The 22,270-nt window shown below is 40.2% G+C and overlaps 1 protein-coding gene across 1 annotated transcript in view; it reads left to right on the forward strand.

Annotated features, from left to right (window-relative positions):
- Positions 1–1,761: 1,761 nt before the first annotated feature.
- LOC132402465 (potassium channel subfamily K member 12-like) overlaps positions 1,762–22,270 on the forward strand; it is an 84,220-nt gene continuing 63,711 nt past the window's right edge. The window contains exon 1 of the mRNA XM_059985319.1: positions 1,762–2,328. Coding sequence (XP_059841302.1) covers positions 1,989–2,328 — 340 coding nt within the window. The 5' untranslated portion in view covers positions 1,762–1,988. The remainder of the gene's footprint in view (positions 2,329–22,270) is intronic.

Below are 22,270 nucleotides of genomic sequence, written 5' to 3' on the forward strand. Positions count from 1 at the left end.
CGAAGGCAGAGCTGAGGAACGTAATATGAAATCGTTCACAAGAATTCGAATAACTTTTCCTAAAGCCAACAGACTATTCCTCCCATCCAGATCATTGAGCTAACTTCCGTTCGATTGGCTAGAAGCCGGTTATAGTCCAGCCAGCGATGTCAATATGCCCTCTGTTACCTTTTCGGCCTTAGCTACTGTACGGAACGTCAACATTGGGTAAGACCTGAAACCCCCCCCCCCCCAAATAAATAAAATCTGAACGCGGTTACACGATGAAGATTGTGATATTGTTTGAGATCTGATTCGAAGCTGCCTCTGATATTCCATACATAGCGAATACCTGAGCATTAATTAACTCAACTCTTCCCCGAAAACTCGCTTGATCAGCCTTTCATAGAGTTGGGGCATGTGAAAATGTCCTTCCTGCTCCATTGATCTTTAAACGGTAAAATGGGAGGCTGTGAATATTCAACTGAGGAAGTAATGCTTGGCTGGTGTTGGATGTTAATGTAGCTCTCTTAGTCGGAGTTTTTATTTTGATAAATAAAACGTGGTCGTCTGTTCTTCAAATTCCGCCAGGTGTTTCTCCCCGCTGTTAATATGAAAAAGGGCGAGAATCTCCCAGCAACGCCATTCAGTGAAGACGCAACACCATGTTCCTCTCCGAGTTAATATTTAATGGAGCTTTTCAACATTGAAGCACAAATAACTCATTCGGGGGTTTAACTTTATTCAATGAAATAGTGGGGGGGGGGGGGAGAGAGAAACAAGGGATTTTTGCTCCCTGGTCTTGTTCTACTGTAAAAGGAAGCGAGCTTGCTAGAATATTCAAAACAAATTAACATTGACGTGAATGCGAAAAGTAATTCACAGCGAATTTGCTGATGCACACTCACCCTGAAGGAACTGTAGACCAGAGCCCCAGGGTACAAGTTATCAACCTCGGCAATCGCACCTCAGAGGTATCGAAATTTTACTGCTTGGTTAAACGTTCATATTAGAAAACGCCCTTTAAAAAAGAATGGCACTTTGTGGCGTGCGCGGTGCTGAGTGAATTCGTCCAACCACATGCCCATTGCGCTAGGAGAGCGCCCAGGACTCCCTGAAATACGCAGTGCTGTCTGGGATGGGCGTGCGACCGCTCGGGACAAGGCAAGTCGGGAGATCGGCTGGTGGGTGGAGATGGATGGTGCGAGCGGCACTTCTGCAAGATTAGAGGGAGTGCGTGTGAGGGAGTAATTGTTTGGGAGAGGTCGAGGTGCTGCTGAAAGGCCAAAAGCTAAATCGCTGCTCCAAATAGGAGCTGAGCTCCGTCCATGGTGCTTAAGTGAAGGTTGATGTTGGAGAGGGAGTTCCCTTCACTTTTCTCTCTCTATCCCTCCCTCTCCGTCTCTCTATCCCTCCCTCTCCGTCTCTCTCTCTCTCTCTCTCTCTCTCCCCCCCCCCCTCCCTCCCTCCCTCTCCGTCTCTCTCTCTCTCTCTCTCCTCTCTCTATCAGGGTAACCGCATTCCCGAAGGAAGTCGCGCCGTGTTCCATATGGGAATGGCTTCACATGGTTTCGGTGAGAGTCCGCGACCTGCACCCATTCAGTGCGTGCCAACCCCCTGCCTTCGGAGCACCCATACTTTGATACTGGGAATATGACACCTCGCTAACTCAAAAACAAGACGGTTTCCGGACTTACGAAAGCTGTCTCCTGCCGAGGGAAACAGACCGAGAGATTAATAAACCAGTCTTAGGAAACCAATCGCTGGCGTGGGAACGCGGATACTGCAGCGCGAAATTTCACACGCAGGCAAACCTCGAACAGCTGAGCAGAGGAAATGTTGGAAAAGTACTGTGAGAAATCCGCTGAAACCCCTCCATCCTTCCAGGTAGCCTGATAGCGGGGTGGTGCAGGGTGGGAGCAACTCGCCCCCCCCTCCCCCGGGGAAGTTTGGTTGATGAGTGCTGGGGCCCCTGGCAGAGGGAGTGCGCTGGAGCTGCGGATCGCCGGATGATGGGCAGCAGCCGCGTCCGGGGCTGCGTTCTTCTGCACCTTAACGAAGATAACGGGCGCTTCGTGCTGCTCGCTTTGCTCATCGTGGCTTACCTGCTGTGCGGTGCCGCCGTCTTCTCGGCCATCGAGCGGCCGACCGAGCTGGAGGCTCGGTCCAGGTGGAACCGAACCCTGCGCAACTTCGCCGACAAGTTCGATATCGCCGGCGGCGAGCTGAGCGCCTTCCTGAGGGACTACGAAGCGGCCATCGCTGCAGGGATCCACGCCGACACCCTGAGACCCAGGTGGGACTTCACCGGAGCCTTTTACTTCGTGGGCACCGTGGTGTCCACCATCGGTAAGGAACTCCTTCCCGGCCCCGAGCGATGAGTGGCCAGTGAATGGGAGTGGGAGGCTGCGGGAGATCTGCAGGTTCTGCGCCTGAGCTGGGCGGTGGGGTGAGAGGAGGTGTGAATCCAGTGGGGAAAATGTCCGGGTGTGAACTCCCGAGTGCAAATTGCATAATATGAGGACGAATATTCGTGGCATTTAAGCGTGTAAGTTGACGAACTGTGTCTTTTGTGAAAGGAAAAGGACTGGGGAAGAACTAGTTAAAATTGTAAAGAGGCTGGTTGAGTAGATGCAGGTTTTTTCCCCATTTGTGGGAATGGACAAAATAGGGGTCATCCGGTTACCCAGAGATCCAAAAGAGAATTAAGAAGCTCCTTTTCTCTTAAAGCTGTAAGAATATGCACCTTATAGTACAAAGCCAAAGGTAGATGTGCACTTCAAGAGAAGCTGTTTAAACATTTTGGAGTGGAGGGGTAAAGGGGTATTCCAAATGATTGAAATGAATAGCTACCATTCAGCATAATGGTGGGGGGTAGACTGGTTGGGCTGAATGGCCTGTTTCTGTGCCAGATGCATGAAGGTATTTAGGGGATTCTGTGTCTTGTGTATGTCAACTATTTAGTTGCTTGTATTTGGAATATATGATGCAGAATGCAAAATAATCTTTATGCATATGTATATTGACATGATATGCATCATATAGATAGATGTGAGTAGCTACTTGGGTGATAACAAACTCACTAACTGCTCATTTCCCCTGTCCATGAAAACTAGCAAAGTGTATGGAATGTCACCAAGTGTTCGATTCAGATTCGTTAATTAGATATTATTATGTAGAAATGGGCTCCAGTTTGTGGAGATCTGGCACTGGTGCCAGGGAAGATGGGAGCTGGACATGATAACTGAACCATGCAGGGATCAGCTTTCTATCAGGCAGTATAATGAGGAAATTTCAGACTAAATCTTGAGCTATATTGGAGCATAGAGACCAGGCTCTGGAGAAAGGTATGAATATAAGAATGGATGAAGACTTTGATAGGAAGGGACAGAGGAAGTGAATCAATAGAAAAAGCTAGATGTTACAATAAAAAAGGGCAAAACTAAAGGTTTTGCAGTTGAGTGCCCATAACGTGAAATAAAACTAATGAATGGATTGTAAATAGATACAGTCAGGGCCACCGAGCTCAGATATATTGAAGCTATGAGCCACTTATGAAGGGCAGGAAACTGGGAAAAGGTGGAGAGTGGCTCTGTTATATTGCACAGGACCAAATATTGTTCAAAAGTGTTGTTTCCTCAGAATTTTTTTCGTGGTTATGATAGGCCACTTGAAGCTGAACGCAAATACAATTTCAGACTATTTGTATTACATAGGAAATTTGGAGAAACAAGAAATTAGCTTTTATTGAATTATAATGTGTTTAATTGCATAATGGTGCTGACGCTTTGCAATAGTTTGGCGAAGTTAAAGATGTTTTGTTGATGATTTTCATTTGTACTCGGTGTCTGAGGCTTCTCGCTTAAGTGTCCAACAATAATCAGTCAGCATTGGTGGATTCTGGTTGCCCTAATACCCTTTCTCCATGACCACAATGTCCTGGTGAAACTTTTCAACATACTCATCACTGACAGCACCAGGATTTGCGGGGAAGTTGTCTAAATGAGAATGCAGAAAATGAATTTTTAGTGACATGTTGCACTTCATGGTTTTGAACGTTTGAAGCATGTTGTCAACCTGTTGGGCATAGTTTGATGCTCTGTAGTTGCCAAGAATATTTTCAACAATGTTTTTGAATGCCTTCCATGCGATTTTCTCCAGTCCCACTAGAAGTTCCTCAAATTAGTTGTTATTGATGACCTATTTGATTTGTGGACCAACAAAAATGCATTCCTTAATCTTTGCATCAATTATTCTGACTTGGGTTATGAATGGAAATAACAAATACAGGCAATTTCAAAAATATGGTGTGGGATGAGAAAATTACATCGTGATTTTCATGACATGCAGCCAAATGTCCATGAGAGACACCCAGAAGTATTCAGGAAGCAAAATCTTTGTTATTAATGGTCCTGTGTTATTAATGGTCTGAATGCAATTCAGACTGATGATGGAAGTTCAGGAAGCCAGTGGTTTGGGTGGAAATGAGAAAGAACAAGTGTACAAATGAGAACAGAATAGCAGCAAAAGTTTGCCAACTGGCCTCTCAGACCTGCCCTGCCATCCAATGGCTGACCTGCTCTAAACCTCAATGTCTCTCCTGTGTCAATTTCACTTAGCCTCAGTTCTCTAGACAAGCATTTACTTATGGGAGTGGTGTACAGATTCCTGTCTTGAACAGTAACTACATGGAAGGACAGAATATAAATTAAGATATAGTGAGAGTCTGTCAGAAAGTTACAGCAAGTTAGCCCAAGAGAGGTTACTGGAGTGTTTGTGTGATAATTGTTTTGAGCCAAACAGAAAACTATTATGTAATGAGACTGGATTAATTTTGAGCTGATCATGAAGTCGTCTGTATGTACTAGTGATCATAATCTGACTGAATTTTACATTCATTTTGAACGAGAAAAAGATGGGTCCAGCACTAATATCTAAACATGAGATAAAGATTAGCTTTATTTGTTATATGTACATCGAAACATTGATACACACAGTGAGCAACGGACACAAAATGCTGGAGGAACTCAGCAGGCCAGGCAGCATCAAATGAAAGGAATAAACAGCTGATGTTTGGGGCTGAGACCCTCCCTGATGAAGTAAGTGTTGACTTTTTACTTTTTTCCATAGATGCTGCCTGGCCTGCTGAGTTCCTCCAGCATTTTGTGTGTGTTGATTTGGATTTTCTCATGTTTGTGTCATTTGTGTCAAAGTGCACCATAGTTATAGTATAAGGATGTGCTGGGGGCAGCCCACAAGTGCAAGAAAACAGAGATGTCTAAAATGGACTAACAAATTAGGTGAAGGGAATAATTAGTTGAGATACAATGGCAAACATTGAAGGGGATGTTTCAGAATATGCAAAGTAGGCACGTGCCTAAAAAAAGAGAAAAATTCCAGATCAGAAATTAACTTAATCTGTTAAACATAGTATTAAACTAAAATAAAAGAACAGGGGCAAGTCAGAGATTGAATGGGATTTAAAAAATACAGCAAGAACTTAATCATATGTAAAGCCAGCCAGGAATATCAACACAAATTGAAAGAGTTTCTGTAGCAACACACAAAATGTTGGAGGAGCTCAGCAAGCCAGATAGCATTTATCAAGGAGAACACAGTAAACATTTTGGGCTGGGTTTCTATAGATATTTTGAACAAGTGTTAACATAGTGCCTACTGGTCCTGTAGAGAGCAAATGTGAGGAACTTGTAGTGGAAAACAGGGAGCTGATAGATGAATTATAATGAATTTACACAATTCATTACTATAGAGGATAACATTCCAGAAATAGTTTAAAATTAGGAATCAAGAAAGCGGGAGGAATTAGCCACTGGGTGATACTGAGTTGATATATAGTTTGACAAGTCTCTGGGCCCTAATGATGTAGTGAGATATTTGATGTGTTGGATTTAATTTTTTTTTAAATCACTTGATTCCAAGAAGGCTCCATTAAATTGGAAAATAATATTTAGAGTATTGTGTACAGTGTCAGTCTCCTTATTTAAAGAAAGAAGTTAAATGCACTGAAAGCAGTCCCGAGTTTACTGTTCAATACCTGATAGAATAAGTGGGTTGTCCTCTTAATGGACTGACTAGACTAGACATGTACCTGCTGGAGTTCAGAATATTGAGGTGGGAATTAATTGAAACATGTAATACTCTGAGGAGATGTGGAGAGGGTCTCTTGTGGGAGAACCTCGAACCTAGGATCATTGTTTCAAAATAACTAAGATAGAGATGAGGCAAAATGCTCAAATAAATCTTTTTAAAATTTGATCTCTGGATTTGGGCAATGGTGTTAGATTATCCTGAGAAGGCTTGTAGGTGGTCTACAGGGAAGAAGTCATCTCCCTATCACAATGGTGTCAAGAAAATAACCTCTCCCTCAATATTGCAAAAACAAAGGAGCTGGTTGTGGATTACAGGAGGAATGGAGATGGGCTAACCCCTATTGACATCAATGGATCTGGGGTTGAGAGAGTAAACAGCTTCAAGTTCCCTGGCATCCACATCACCGAGGACCTCATGTGATATGTACACACCAGCTGTGTTGTGAAAAAGGCACAACAGCTCCTCTTTCACCTCAGACGGTTGAGGAAGTTTGGTATGGGCCCCCCAAATCCTAAGAACTTTCTACATGGGCACAATTGAGAGCATCCTGACTGACTGCATCACTCCCTGGTATGGGAACTGTACCTCCCTTAATCGGAGGACTCTGCAGAGAGTGGTGCAGACAGCCCAGCATATCTGTAGTTGTGAACTTCCCATGATTCAGGATATTTACAAGGACAGATGTGTAAAAAGGGCCCAAAGGATCATTAGGGACCAAGTCTCCCCAACCACAATCTATTCTAGCTGCTACCATCCTGGAAGCTGTACTGCAGCGTAAAAGCCAGGACCATCAGGCTCTGGGACAGCTTCTTCTACCAGGCCATCAGACTGATGAACTCATGGTGATCTGAGTGTACTCTATATTACATTGACTGTTCTATTTATTGTAAATTATTATAAATTACTCTGATTGCACATTTAGATGGAGATGTAACGTAAAGATTTTTACTCCTCATGAATGTGAAGGATGTAAGAAATAAAGTTAATTCAATTCAATGAACCATGCACTGATGATGCATTCATAACAGCGTTAGGTAGAGGATTTGAAAATATCAATGTGTATGTACAAGATAACAAGAGTGGATTTCATTAAGTCCCACTTGGACTGATTGGAAGGTGACAAATGTGACCCATTTTATTTTGAGAGGAGGCAGAGCAAAAAGCAGGAACTGTAGACCAATTAGAAGTACAGAAAATTCCAGAATCTATTACTAATATGTGATAGCATAGAAATTGGAACATAATAAAGTTAACATGGATTTACGAATATTAACTTGCTAAACTGAATCGATAACCTGTTTTACTATTGTCACATGTAATGAGGTGCAGCAAAAACCCTATCTTCCATTCTGTTCATACAGATTAATTCAACACAGCAACAGTGCATTGAGGTAGCGCAAGGTAAGACAGTACAGAGTGTAGAGTATTGTGTTACAGTTACAGAGAAAGTGAAGTGCAGGGAGTTAAATTGTGATGTCAACAGTCTACCTTATTGTACTGTAGCTAGACAATCTTTCCATAGTCTTGTAACAACTGGATGGAAGCTGTCCTTGAGCCTGGTGATATTTGCTTGTAGGCTTTTGTATTTTCTACCCAATGGAAGGGAGGAGAAGAGAAAATGCCCATGGATGGTGATGTCTTGATTCTGCTGCAGCTTTTCCAAGACACCAAGAAGTGTAGACAAAGTCCATTGAGGGAGGTGTTGTGGTTATGGACTGAGAGCTGGCTTATCAAACTGTGATGCATCTGGATAGGATCCTTTCTATTATGCATCAATAAAAATTAGTGAGGGTCAAAGCAGACATGCCAACTTTATTCTGCCTCCTGAGAGCTTAAAGGCACTGGTGAGCTTTTTGGGCTGTTGCATCCATGTGGTTAGACCAGGACAGGCTGTTATTGATGTTCACTCCTGGGAACTTTAAAATCTCAATCATTTTGGCCTTAGTACTGCTGATGAAAACGAGCATGTGCACAGCATCCCCTTCCTAAGACTCTTTTGTTTTGCTGACTTTGAGACAAAGGTTGTTGTCATGACACCATGTCACTAGGCACTCTATCTCCTTCATGTACTCCAACTCATTGCTATTTGGGATACAATCCACTACACTGGTTTTGTTAAGTATTTAATATTTTAATAATATTCGAGTAACCTTGTGTATATCCTTAATCTTGTTTGATTAAGGATTCTTGTTCATTTAAATATTTAATTTCAGATTATAAATAAAAATATGTAAATTACATATGTCATCATGCTACCACATGATACATGTACGCCTCCCTTAAAGTAAACTTGAATTTAGACCCACATTCCCGGACTCCCGTGTATTCCTTTGAATTAGTTTAATGTTTTGAAGTTACAAAATACGACATTGACAATGAGGTGTTTTTAAGACGAATCCGAGTTGGCCGCCAGCATCTGTTAAAGTGCAGCAAGATGTTCAAGATGTTTAAAACACAGCAAAGAATGGTCAATTTTTTAAAAGAAGCAGCCCAGCACTTGCAGAGACTGTCAAGTTAAAAGAAATGTAGTGGAGCACATGTTCTTCAGAAGGAAAGACATGATTGAGTTTTTTAAAGAAGTAAGGAAACGGGTGAATTCATGGGTTCATAAACAGTGAGTGCCAGGTGATGATAATGATAATAATAATAAAGCAAAAATGGCTGGCCACATTGGAAATATAGACGTGTTTGATTGCACAAAAGATAACTGTAATATTGAGTTAATTCAACAATATTTTGAAGCAAATGGAATAACCAATGAGAAACAAGTACCGACTTTCCTAAGTGCATTGGGTTCAAAGGCATAGAGTTTGTTTGAAGTTTAACTATTCCAACCAAACCAGCAGAAATGAGTTTTGCTGCTATTGTCAAAGTAATGCAGGGACTTCCGATAAGATGGCGATTGTTTAGTTGCTCCGAACTTTTGCTGCATTATTCTTCTTACCTTTGCACTATATGTCTCCCTTCTTAAACCTTAGTTAGGTATTTTATTAGTTCTCTTTTACCTGCCTGCGAACACATCTATCTTATAATGGCTACCAAAAGTACTAAAACCGGGAAAAAGGAAACTTCTATGGCTTTGCCGGCTGACATTCTCGCTGTTTTGGAACAACATCGACAAGATACTTTAATGAATTTTAGAACTGAATTTAGAACTTCTTTCAACCAGCTGAATGTCAAATTGGATCAGATTAATGCTAGAGTGGATGAACATGCTGAACATTTATCTCGCATTGACTTAACTTCTGAAGATTTAAAACGCCGTGTTCAATATCTTGAAACTCTCTGCTTCAACCTAGAGGAGAAGAACAGTAAACTTTTTTCCAAAATGGTGGATCTTGAAAATCGGAGCAGACGTTACAATCTACGAATTCTTGGTTTGCCAGAGGCCACCGAAAAGGGCTCTCCCATTGAATTTTTTTCTGATTTTCTCTGTGAGATTTTTGGGAAAGAATTTCTTCCGACTCCACCTGAGCTTGAAAGAGCTCACAGGATTTACGTTCCTCATGCAATTGCATGAGGTTGCCGTCCACCGTTGGTCATTTTATGCGTTCATCAATACCAGGTGAAAAACCGTTTGATGATGGAGGCACGCGGCAGAGGTACTTTTGCTTTACAAAATACGGTCATTCGTTTTGTGGAGGATTATGCCCCCCAGGTTCTGAAGATGCGTGCTGAGATTAAAGGTGTAATTAAAGTGCTTTTTGATCGCGGATTCAGACCTTCTCTCCAAAATCCAGCTGATCTTCGAATTACGCTTACTACTGGAGATTATAAGTGGTTTAAATCAGTGAAGGAGGCTGAGGCGTTTGTTGGAAGTCTTCCAGCCACCTCGTCTTCTTCGGAACTGGCCTGACCTTCTAAAATGGTTGATAAGTACTTCTCGAAGTAAAACTGTTTTTTCCGAACTCAGACTTTACTTGAATAATTCAGACATTATCTATTGAAACTCTAAGGGCTGTAGTCAATCTCTCCCTGGACTTGGTGCATTTTTTCTAAATAGATAATTTAAGTTTAATGTTTCCCTGCGGACTTTTAGATTTTACTTGTGTAATCTATTTTATTTTTGTATAACTTTATCTATAGAGAACTACAATTGACTTTAACTTGTTTTGGAGGTTTGGAGTTTTTATTGAAGGCCTCCCTGTTGGTTGATTCATAGTTTAAGTTTTGCTTTTTTTCTGTAAATGGTTGATAAGTACTCTCTTTGAATTTATAATTTCCCCCTTTTCTCCCTCCCTTTTCTTTTCTTTTAATCTTTTATAATTTTTCATGGGTAGGTTAGTTTTAGTTTTCTTCTGATTTTCTTTGTATTAAGTTTTATACTTCTGTTGAAGTTGTTCCTATTTGTAATTCTGTTTTCTAGTGCATAAATTAGTTATTATTTGCTATATTATTTATACGGAACTTTTGTTAACAACACAAAACTGGAAGTCATATTTGGGTTAATTTTTTTGGTAGAGCTAGCTGCTTTTTTAGGTAGCCGTCTAGTTTTGGGTTGCGAGGGTGGGGTGGATTCTCCAGTTCCAACACTACTCACTGTTTCTTTTGTTTTCCTTTGTTATTCAGGACATATCTCTGTTTTGATTCTACAGATCTATGTTTATATTTTTGCTCCCAGACTGTTATTGTACTGCTTGATTTTTTATATGCCTGCTATCTTCTATGCACTAACAATTGATAATGGTTAATACACTTAAATTTGTGAGCTGGAATGTAAAGGGATTGAATCATCCTGTTAAAAGAAGGAAAGTCTTCTCGCATATTAAACAACTCAAAGATGACATTGCTTTCCTTCAAGAAACTCATATTCGTAGTTTTGATAATTCTCAGCTTTTGTCAAAGTGGGCAGGTCAGCATTTTCATTCATCCTTTGCCGCCAAAGCTGGGGGGGGGGGGGTCTCCATCCTTATTAATTCAAATATTCCTTTTGAACTCCATAATAAGATATCTGATATAAATGGCCATTTTATTATTGTTTGTGGTAAATTATATAATACTAAAGTTGTACTAGCAAACCTGTATGTTCCCAATTTTGATTATGTTAATTTTTTTGAACGTTTTTTCTCCTCACTACCAGATTTAAACTCATACTGGGTGGCGACTTCAATTGTTGGTTCGATACTAATTTGGATCGATCGTCCTCTGTTACTAGACTACCTACTAAATCTGCCTTAGCTATTCTGTCTTTTCTCTCTAATTATGGTATCTCTGATATATGGCATTTCCTTCATCCTACTGAGAGAGATTTTTTTTCACATGTTCACCATACCTTTACTAGAATTGACTACTTTTTACTTGATAATCAACTTATTCCATTTGTCTATTCTTGTGACTATCAGAGTATACTGATTTCTGACCATGCCCCAATTACTTTGTCTTTAAATTTTCCTGGTCTCCCTCAGAGGAATAAACACTAGCGTTTTGACTCGACTTTATTATCGGATGATGATTTTCTAAAATTTATTAAGGATCAGATAACCTTTTACTTTAACACCAGTACATCATCTGAAATGTCATCCCAGATTGTCTGGGATGCCATGAAAGCATATTTGAGGGGTCAAAAAATCTCCTATACAGCAAATCTTAATAGAAAGTCCTGTGCAGATCGATTAGACCTCATTAATCAGATTAAAGAATTGGATCAACTGTATGCTCAAACTAAGAATCCTGAATTATACCAGAAGCGTGTAGAACTTCAAACTAAATTTAATCTTCTGTCTACTCAACCTGTCGAATGCCAACTTCTTGAAAGTAAGAGTCGCTTTTATATTCATGGTGACAAATCTGGTAAATTTCTAGCCAATCAGCTGAGGTGTTCCAAAGCCAAACAACATATTACAAAGATCTGGAAGGAGAATGGAGACTTTACATCGGATCACTTAGAAATCAATGACGCATTTAAAAATTTTTATTCTCAACTTTATTCCTCTGAATCTCTGAATGAGAATATCTCTGTTGATCATTTTTTAAATAATCTGAATATTCATCACTTTCATCCGATTTTAAAGCCAAACTTAATGCGCCTATATCATCAGAAGAAATATCTTTAGCAATTTCTGCATTGTCTTCAGGGAAATCTCCTGGACCTGATGGGTTCCCCGTAGAATTTTATAAATCATTCTCTTCACTTCTTTCTCCTCAGTTATTCTCAGTATTATCTGATTTGTTTAATTATGATAAATTGCCACCCTCTTTTAATGAGGCATCTATTATTCTTTTATTAAAAAAGGGTAAAGACCCAACAGAGTGTTCCTCGTATAGGCCGATTTCTTTGCTTAATGTTGATGTTAAAATCTTGGCCAAAGTTTTGGCTTATAGATTAGAAACTGTTATTCCCTCTTTTATTTCTGATGATCAAACTGTTTTTATTAAAAACCGTCTTCCTTTTTTTAACATTCGGCATTTATTTAACATTTTATATTCATCTCCAACTGGGATTCCTGAATGTGTTATTTCCCTCGATGCGGAGAAAGCATTTGATCGTATAGAGTGGAACTACCTTTTTGCAGTTTTAGAAAAATTTGACTTCGGTCACAGTTTTATCTCTTGGATCAAATTGCTGTATCTGTGTCCTACTACCTCTGTTTTGACTAATTTTCAGAAATCCCAGTTATTTAACCTCAAACGTGGCACCCGTCAGGGATGCCCTTTAAGTCCCTTTCACTTTGATTTGGCTATAGGACCTTTGGCGATAGCATTTCGTAATTGTCCTGAATTGACCAGGATTTGGAGAGGGGGTGTTGAGCATAAAGTTTCCCTTTATGCTGATGACTTATTACTTTTTCTTTCAAATCCGTCTACATCCTTACCGCCAATGTTTTCACTTCTTGATCAGTTTAGCCAGTTCTCTGGCTATAAACTTAATTTACATAAGAGCGAACTTTTCCCAATTAATAAAGAAGCACAAGAATTAACATTCCGTGATCTCCCTTTTAAAGTAGTTCATAATCAATTTACTTATCTTGGGATTACAGTCACAAGGAAGTTTAAAAATCTCTTTCGTGAAAATTTTGCCAATCTTTCATATACTATAAAACAGAGTCTGTTACAATGGTCACCTCTATCTATGTCTTTGGTAGGTTGTATTAATGTTGTTAAAATGTATGTTCTCCCTAAACTTTTATATTTATTTCAATCAATCCCAATTTTTATTCCTAAATCTTTTTTTGATTCCTTAGACTCTATTATTTTGTCATAGCTGTGGAAAAATAAGCTCTCTAGAATTAATAAAGTTTATCTCCAAAAATCTAAAAAAGAGGGTGGCATGGCTTTACCTAACTTTCGTTTATATTATTGGGCAGCCAATATACGTTGTGCTACCTTTTGGTCTTTTTTCCATGGCCAACCCAAGTGCCCTAATTGGGTGGCAATGGAGTTGAGTTCCACTAAAGATTTATCTATTTCTGCACTTCTTGGCTCTGTACTCCCTAGTAGTTTGTCCAGATTAATTGTTAATCCTCTTGTTGGACACACTTTGCGTATATGGGCTCAGTTTAGGAAATTTTATGGTTTCCATGGTTTTTCCTTTTCTAGCCCTATCTTACATAATCACCTTTTTTTACCTACTACATATGATTCAGCATTCCATGATTGGTATAGGAAGGGCATTAGACATTTTGAAGATCTTTTTATTGATAATCGCTTCGCATCTTTTCAACAGCTCTCTGCTAAGTTCAATCTGTCCAATGCTCATTTTTTTAGATATCTCCAAATTAGACTCTTTATTAATCCTTTAATTCCTAACTTCCCTGAAATGCCTGAGAAAAATGTTATGGATTTATTTCTTTCTATTAATCCACTAGGTAAAGGTTTAATATCATTTATTCGTGATAAATTAGCATCCTTACGACGTGCCCCTGTGGATAAAATTAGAATGGCTTGGGAGCATGATTTAAATATCTCCTTATCTGATGAGACTTGGGACTCGATTCTCAAATCGGTTAATTCAACCTCTCTTTGTGCTCGTCATTGCCTTTTACAGTTTAAGATTGTTCATAGAGCCCATATGTCTAAATCTAAACTATCTCGATTTTACCCTAATATTAGTCCTCTTTGTGATAAATGCAAAAGAGGTGAGGCCTCTCTCATTCATATGTACTGGTTTTGTCCTAGCTTGGAGAAATTTTGGAAAGATGTCTTCATAATGTTATCTTATATTCTGAATCACCACCTAGAACCTAACCCTTTAATTGCTTTGTTCGGTTTTTTGGGTGAGACAGATTTACGTCTGAGTTTGACTAAGTGTCGAATATTATCTTTTGCTTCTCTCCTGGCTAGACGTTTAATCCTCCTTAGATGGAGAGATGTTGCCCTGTCCATGCATGTGCAATGGCTTAATAATATTATGTCCTGCTTAGACCTTGAAAAAATTCATTATTCAGTTCTTAATTTGGATACAAAGTTCCATAAGGTCTGGGGACCTTTTATTGAGTACTTTCATAACCTTCCTCTTAACTAAGGTTTTTTTTTCAGTCCCTTGCTTTCAGCTCCTTTTTTTTTGGTAGTAGGCATTAATATCTTCTGTTGCTAAGTGTATTTACAGTTTTGGGGGTTTGTCCTGATTTATATTCTCTATATTGTGTTGTGGTTGGTCTGGAGTTTTTTTTTTGTTGCGGGGCTTGGGGAGGATACTAATTTTACATGTCTTCAATTTGGGTGCTTTCTCAATGATCTTTTTTTGTATTATATTATTATTGTATGTTTATTTTTGCACTGTATTAATGTTCTTCATTTTGATCTGGGTTTTTTTTATCTGTAGCAATGTAGAAAATGTATAAAAAAACTAATATATAAAAAAGTAATGCAGGAACATTTGGAACCAAAGCTATTGTTGATTGCAGAGTGCTTCAGATTTCATGAGTGGAATCAAAAGGAAGGTGAGTCCATTTCAGCAGACATGGCTGAATTGAAGAAGTTGTATGAGCATTGTGAGTTTGGTAATTGTCTTCATGATGCACTGAGAGATTGTTTAGTCTTTGGTTTCTTAAGAAAGCATTCACAAATGGCTCCTAACTGAAGCACAACTTACTTTTAAAAGAGCAGTTGAAATCACTGCTTCAATGGAAACAGAAACACAATTGAGTTGCAGTCAGGATTGAAAGTGAGCATGAACAAAATTGCAGTGTCTAAACAGAAACCAATCTGGCTGAACAAATTGTGTTACTGTTGTGGCAGTGGCTCACATACATCAAACAAATGCAGATTTAAAGGCAAAATTTGCAGAAAATGCAACAAAGTAGGACAGATGGAAAGACCATGTCAGGCAGACAAAAATAAATAGACAGTTTAGTGAAGAGAAAAATCTAAAATGGCAAGTTGCAGTTTCAAAAAGAGCACTGATCTGCAAGCTGTTGATGAAAAATCTGATAATGATTAGAGTGACACAGAACTGTGTAGCCTTGAGATTTACAGTGTAAAAATTAGCAAGAGACAAACAATATGGGTTATGGCAAAAGTGAACAACAAATTAATTAAAATGAAATTCAACACTGGTTAATCATTCCACAAAATTAGTTTGAATGACATTTCAAAGATACTAAACTGAAATCTGTAGATATCCAACTAAGAACTTTTACTGGAGAAAAGACAATGCCTGTGGGAATGACATTTATAACAGTGAAACACGAACAACCTACAAACCATATTGAGCTTGTGTGTTGTAAAAACAGGAGGGCCAGCATTATGTGGACGTGATTGGACATGAGACAACTACAACTTGATTGAAGATCCATCCACTATTTGCATGCCATATCCTCTGCAATAGAATCAACTGAAAGTAAATTGAGAAAGGTACTGAATGCTGTACTCCAGGAATTGTTGCCCAACAGAGGACAACAAGGTGTTGTTGCCAACCTCTGTGCCTCTGGTTGGAAAGTGACAAAAGCACTGGTCCAACTGCAGCAGTTTTTGTGGCCATAAAGCTTCTGGTATGTTTATCAGGCAGTTATTTACAAAATGTGGCTTGGTTTTAAACTGAAAGAGAGTTCAAAGAGTTCAGGAAAGTTGCAAACATTCGGCGTTTGTGAATATAAACCAGAATCTATTCTGTGTGCATTGAGGTTTTTCCATGAAATTCAAGTGGGACACAAAAAACTGCATGTAAAAGTAGAATCAAAGACCAAAGGCCAGCTGGATGAGTGCAAGGCCAAAATGAAAGGAGCCAATGGAGATATGAAAACAGAGGATTGGTCAGTGATGTTTTCGATGTGCAAACCAAGAGGAGAGATCAGATTATGAAGAGGACAATGGAAGAATTAATAAGATAGTACTGCAGTGAACTAAATGCACCTTTCCAAGATCAAGATGCGCAAACTAGAAGAAGGAAAAAGAGAAGATGAATGTTGTCCAGAGCTTTCAGAACCACTTCCCGTAGTCTCAGAGTCAAGTCCTACAACCAGTACAGAAGAGGCCCCAGAATCTGGTATTGTTTCACAGCCACAAGACTACACTGCCAAGCAGAGTGAGCCCCCTCGTGAGGAAAGATGTGATTCCAGAAGAGTAAGAAAGCTTCTACAGCAACGAAACCTTTAGGCCTGAATGGGACAATTTAAAATGTACTTTGCTGTGGATGTCTATATTGTATAATATAGTATACTGTGTATATAGTTGAGATACATCCTATATTGAGTTGAAGTTTATAGCTAATCAGGGAGGAGTGTTGTGTATTTAATATCACAGTAATATTTGAGTAGTCTTGTATATATATTATTTGATCAAGCATTCATGTTCATTTAAATAATTATTTACAGGTTATATGTAAAAATACATGAATTGCATATGTCATCACGCTACTATGTGCACCTCCCTAACAGTAAACTTGAAGTTAGACCCGCATTCCCAGACTCCCATGTCTTCCTTTGAATTAGTTTAATGTTTAGAAGTTAAAAAACATGACCATAAAACACAGGAGCAGAATTAGATAATTTGGCCCATCGTTTGCTCTGCCATTCAATCATGGCTGATCCTTTTTCCCTCTCCTCAGCCCCGTTTCCCGGCCTTCTCCCCATAACCTACGATGCAGTGTAGAATCAAGAACCTATCAATTTCTGCCTTCACAGCTGCCTGTGGTAATAAATTCCACAAATTCACCTCCCTCTGGCTAAAGAAATTTCTTTGCATCTCTGTTTTAAATGAATACCCTTCTATCCTGAGGCTGTGCCCTCTTATCCTATTCTCCCCCACCATGGGAGACATCCTTTCCACATCTACTCTGTATAGACCTTTCAGCTTTAGAAAGGTTTCAGTGAGATCCCCCTTCATCCTTTTAATTTCCAGCGAGTATAGACTCAGAGTCATTAAACGGTCCTCCTATGATAATCCTTTCATTCCTGGAATTATCCTTGCGAATCTCCTCTGAACCCTCTCCAATACCAGCACATCTTTTCTAAGATGAGGAGCGCAAAACGATTCACAATACTCAATGTGAAGCCTCACTAGTGTCTTATAAAGCCTCAGCATTGCATCTCTGTTCTTGTATTCTAGATCTTTTGAAATGAATGCTAACATTGCATTTGCCTTCCTCACCATCTGCAAAGTTAACCTTTAGGTTGTTCTGCACAAGGACTTTTAAGTCCCTTTGCATCTCAGATTTTTGGATTTTCTTCCTGTTTAGAAAGTAGTCTGCACGTTTATTTCTACTACCAAAGTGCATGGCCATGCATTTTCCAACATTGTATTTCATTTGCCCTTCCCTTTCCCATTCTTCTAATCTTTCTAAGTCTGTCTGCAGCCTACCTGCTTCCTCAACACTACCTGGCCCTCCACCAATCTTCATATCATTAGCAAAGTTGGCAACAAAGCCCTCTATTCCATCATCTAAATCATTGACATACAGCATAAAAAGAAGTGGTCCCAACACTGACCCTTGCGGAACACCACTAGTCATTGGCAGCCAACCAGCAAAGGATCCCTTTACTCCCACTCAATGGCCACTACCAATCAGCCAATGCTCTAACTGTGCCAGTAACTTTCCCATAATACCATGGGCTCTTAACTAGGTAAGCAGCCTCACGTGTGGCACCTTGTCAAAGGCCTTCTGAAAGTCCAAATATACATCATCCATTACATCCCCTTTATCTATTCTACTTGTGATCTCCTCAAAGATTTCCAACAGGTTTGTCAGGCAAGATTTTCTCTTAAGGAAACCATGCTGACTTTATCCTATCTTGTCCTGTGTCACCAAGACTCCATAACCTCATCCTTAACAATTGACTCTAACATCTTCCCAACCACTGAGGTCAGGCCAATTGGTCTGTAATTTCCTTTCTGCTGCCTTCCCCTTTTCTTAAAGAGTGGAGTGACATTTGCAATTTTCCAGTCCTCTGGCACCATGCCAGAGTTCAATGACTTTTGAAAGATCATTACCAATGCTTCCACAAACTCTACCACAACCTCTTTCAGAACCCTAGGGTGCAATTCATCTGTTCTGTGTGACCTATGTGCCCGTAGGTTTTTCAGCTTTTTGATCACATTCTCCCTTGTAATAGTAACTGCACTCACTTCCCTACCTTCACACACTTCGACATCTGGCACACTGCTAGTGTCTTCCACAATGAAGACTGATGCAAAATACTCATTTGGTTCATCAGCCATATCCTTGGCCCCTGTTATTATTTCTCTGACCTCATTTTCTAGTGGTCCTATACCCACTCTGAGCTGTCTTTTATGTTTTACATACTTGAAGAAGCTTTTATTATCCATTTGCATATTGCTTGCTAGCTTGCTTTCATATTTCTTCTGTTCCCTCCTAATGATTCTTTTAGTTGCTCTCTATAGGATTTTAAAAGCTTCCCAATCCTCTGTCTTCCCACTAATTCTTGCTTTGTTGTATGCCCTCTCCTTTGCTTTTACATTAGCTTGCCCGCCATGGCTGTTCTGATTTGTCATTTGAGTATTCCTTTGTTTTTGGAATACATCTATCCTTCACCTTCCTCATTTTTCCCAGAAATGCATGCCATTGCTTCTCTGCTGTCATCCCTGCCAACATTGCCTTCCAATTTACTTTGGCCAACTCCTCTCTCATACCACTGTAATTTCCTTTACTCCACTGAAATACTGCTACATCAGACTTTACTTTTCTCCCTATCAAATTTCAAGTTGAACTCAATCATATTGTGATCACTGCCTCCTAAGGGTTCTTTTAGCTCAAGTCCCTAAGCACCCCCGGTTCATTACATAACACCCTGTCCAGTATATCTGATCTCCGATTAGATCAATAACAAACTGCTCTAAAAAGCTGTTACAACATTGCCCTTTTGACATGTGTTTTCTATTTCCTGTTGTAATCTGTGGTCCACATCCTAGTTACTGTTGGCAGATTACAACAGGAAATAGAAAACGCATGTCAAAAGGACAATGTTATAACAGCTTTTTAGAGCAGTTTGTTGTTGAGTCTAATAGGGGATCAGATATACTGGACTGGGTGTTATGTAATGAACTGGGAGTGCTTAGGGACTTAAGCTAAAGGAACCCTTAGGAGGCAGTGATCACAATATGATTGAGTTCAACTTGAAATTTGATAGGGAGAAAGTAAAGTCTGATGTAGCAGTATACAACTGCCATCAGGATCCTTTTACCCTTACAGCTTTTAACTCAACCCACAAGGATTCAACATCATCTGTAGACTTATAACTGGAGTTAGAGCAGAATCTGGTCACACAGTCCATGGTTTGGCCAATCGGATGGAATCCTTTAGCAAAATAGGTATATTACCATACCTTCATCAGTCTACATCCTGGCATTACTATCAAACAATTGTGTGGAAATGCCTTCCTCAGCAAGGTTGCCAAGGTTTAGGGTAATAGATACATCATGAGTGCGCTTTGTTAAAGAGTGAAAGGTTAAAAGGATTTGAATTAACCTCTAGTGACTCCTATTGGAAAGTGACCAACACTGGGGATTGATGAGTAAGAGCAAATTAAAGGAAAGCAGGGGCAAGTGCAGCGGCTGTCGTCTGAGTGGACATAGTCAGAGTGGTGATCTTAAGGCTTCAGCTCTTTGAGGCTTCCACGAACAGAGGCTTCACTCAGAGAAAGGAAAGAAAGGCTCATTTTTTCCTTCTCTTCTTTATGTCTGCTCAGCTAGGACAGTAGGGATGACAGACAGGATAGTGAAATGCTCCCCTTGCGGGATGTGGGAAGGCAGGGAGACCTCCAGTGCCCCTGGCAACTACGAATATGAGAAGTGCACCCAGCTGCAGCTTCTAACAATCCGTGTTAAGGAATTCGAGCTAGAACTGGGTTAACTCCAGATCATTCAGGAGGCTGAAGGATTGATAGATAGATGTATAAAGAGGTAGTTACACCCATGGTGTAGGACACAGGAAACTGGGTGACAGTCAGGAAGGGGAAAGGGGTTAAGGAGCCAGTGCAGAGTAACCCTGTGGTCAACCCCCTCAACATCAGAAATATCACTTTGGATACTGTCAGGGGTGGGGGATGGATGGTATGACCGAACAGAGGAAAGTCACAGTGGTTGGGTCTCCGGCACTGAGTCTGTCCCTGTGACTCAGAAGGAAAGGGGGGAGAAGAGGCACACTGATGATAGAGAATTCATTAGTTAGAGGAAGGACTGGAGGTTCTGTGGGCAAGAATGAGATTCCAGATTGATATGTTGCCTCCCGGGTCCCAGGGTCCAGGATATCTCAGATTGAGTCCTCAGAATTCTTAAGTGGGAAGGTGAACAGCCAGAAGTCGTAATCTATATAGGTACCAATTACATGGGTAGGATGAGAGGTGAAGTTATGCAAAGGGAGTTCAGGGAGTTTGGTGCTAAGTTAAAGGACAGGACCTCCAGGGTTGTGATCTCAGGATTGTTACCTGTGCAATGTGCTAGTGAGGTCAGAACTAGGAAGATTATACCATTTAATATGTGGTTAAGGAGTTAGTGTATGAGGGAGGGCATAAGATTTTTTGATCATTGGGCTCTCTTCCAGGGAAAGTGGGACCTGCACAGATGAGACAGTTTGCATGTGAACTGGAAGGGGGCTAATAGTGAGAAGGTTTTCAAGCACTGTACAGTGAGGTTTAAACTAGAGTTGCAGGGGGATGGGAACCAGAGTGCCAGGACAGTTAGTGGAGAGGTTGCAGAGGCAGATATTGTTAAGACTTCAGACAAAGTTAGAAATCAAAAGGTTGAGAATGGTGCGACTAGTGTTCTGAGCTGCCTTTATTTTAATACAAGAAGTATCGTCGGGAAATCAGATTATAGAACTGAAGATAAGGCAGCTGATTTACTAACAGAGGCAATGTGTAGTAAGGAGAGGCTTTTGATCAGGCAAAATCGCAGTCAACAGGATAAATTGCAATGTGAAAGGCAGACAAAATCGAAAAGGATGAATGCAGGACTGAGGGTATTGTATTTGAATGCATGCAGTATACGGAATAAGGCAGCACATTTTCAGATTGGAAGGTATGATGTTGTTAGCAGCACTGAATCATGGCTGAAAAATTATAGCTGGGAGCTAAACGTCCAAGGATGCACATTGTATCGAAAGAAAAGGCAGGAAGGCAGAGGGGGTTGCGTTGCTCTGTAGGTAAAAATATGAAATCAAATCATTAGAAAAAGGTGACATAGGTTTGGAGGATGTTGAATCATTGTGGATAGAACTAATGAACTGCAAGGGTAAAAAGACCCTGATGGGAGTTGTATACAGACCCCAAATGACTGTAAGGATGTGGTCTATAAGTTTCAACAGGAGATAGAAAATGCATGCCAAAAGGGCAATGTTACAATAGCCATGAGGGATTTCAATGTGCAGGTAGATTGGGAAAATCAGATTGGTGCTGGATTCCAAGCAGGGTAATTTCTAGAATGCTTATGTGATAGCTTTTTAGAACAGCTGGTAGTTGAGCCCACTAGAGTTAAAGTTAAAGTCTGCCCTGAGCCTTATAGGCTCATCAGGCTGGTTATGCCAGTTTCCATGGCGCAAAGCGACTGAGAGTATGAGACTCTGGATAGGACGCCAGTCTATCGGGAGGTTAATCCCCCAGGCATTTTGCCGGTACCCATTTTCAGCTGGGTGGACTGGTGCAATGGTGCAACTGTTAAATGCCTTGCTCAAGGACACAACAAGCAAACTTGGCTGGTGCTGGAACTCATGACCTTCAGATCGCTAGTCCAACACCTTAACCACTTGGCCACGTGCCACACTGAGCCCACTAGAGAATCAGCTATTCTG

Source organism: Hypanus sabinus, chromosome 12, assembly GCF_030144855.1.
Source record: "Hypanus sabinus isolate sHypSab1 chromosome 12, sHypSab1.hap1, whole genome shotgun sequence".
Lineage (NCBI taxonomy): Eukaryota > Metazoa > Chordata > Chondrichthyes > Myliobatiformes > Dasyatidae > Hypanus > Hypanus sabinus.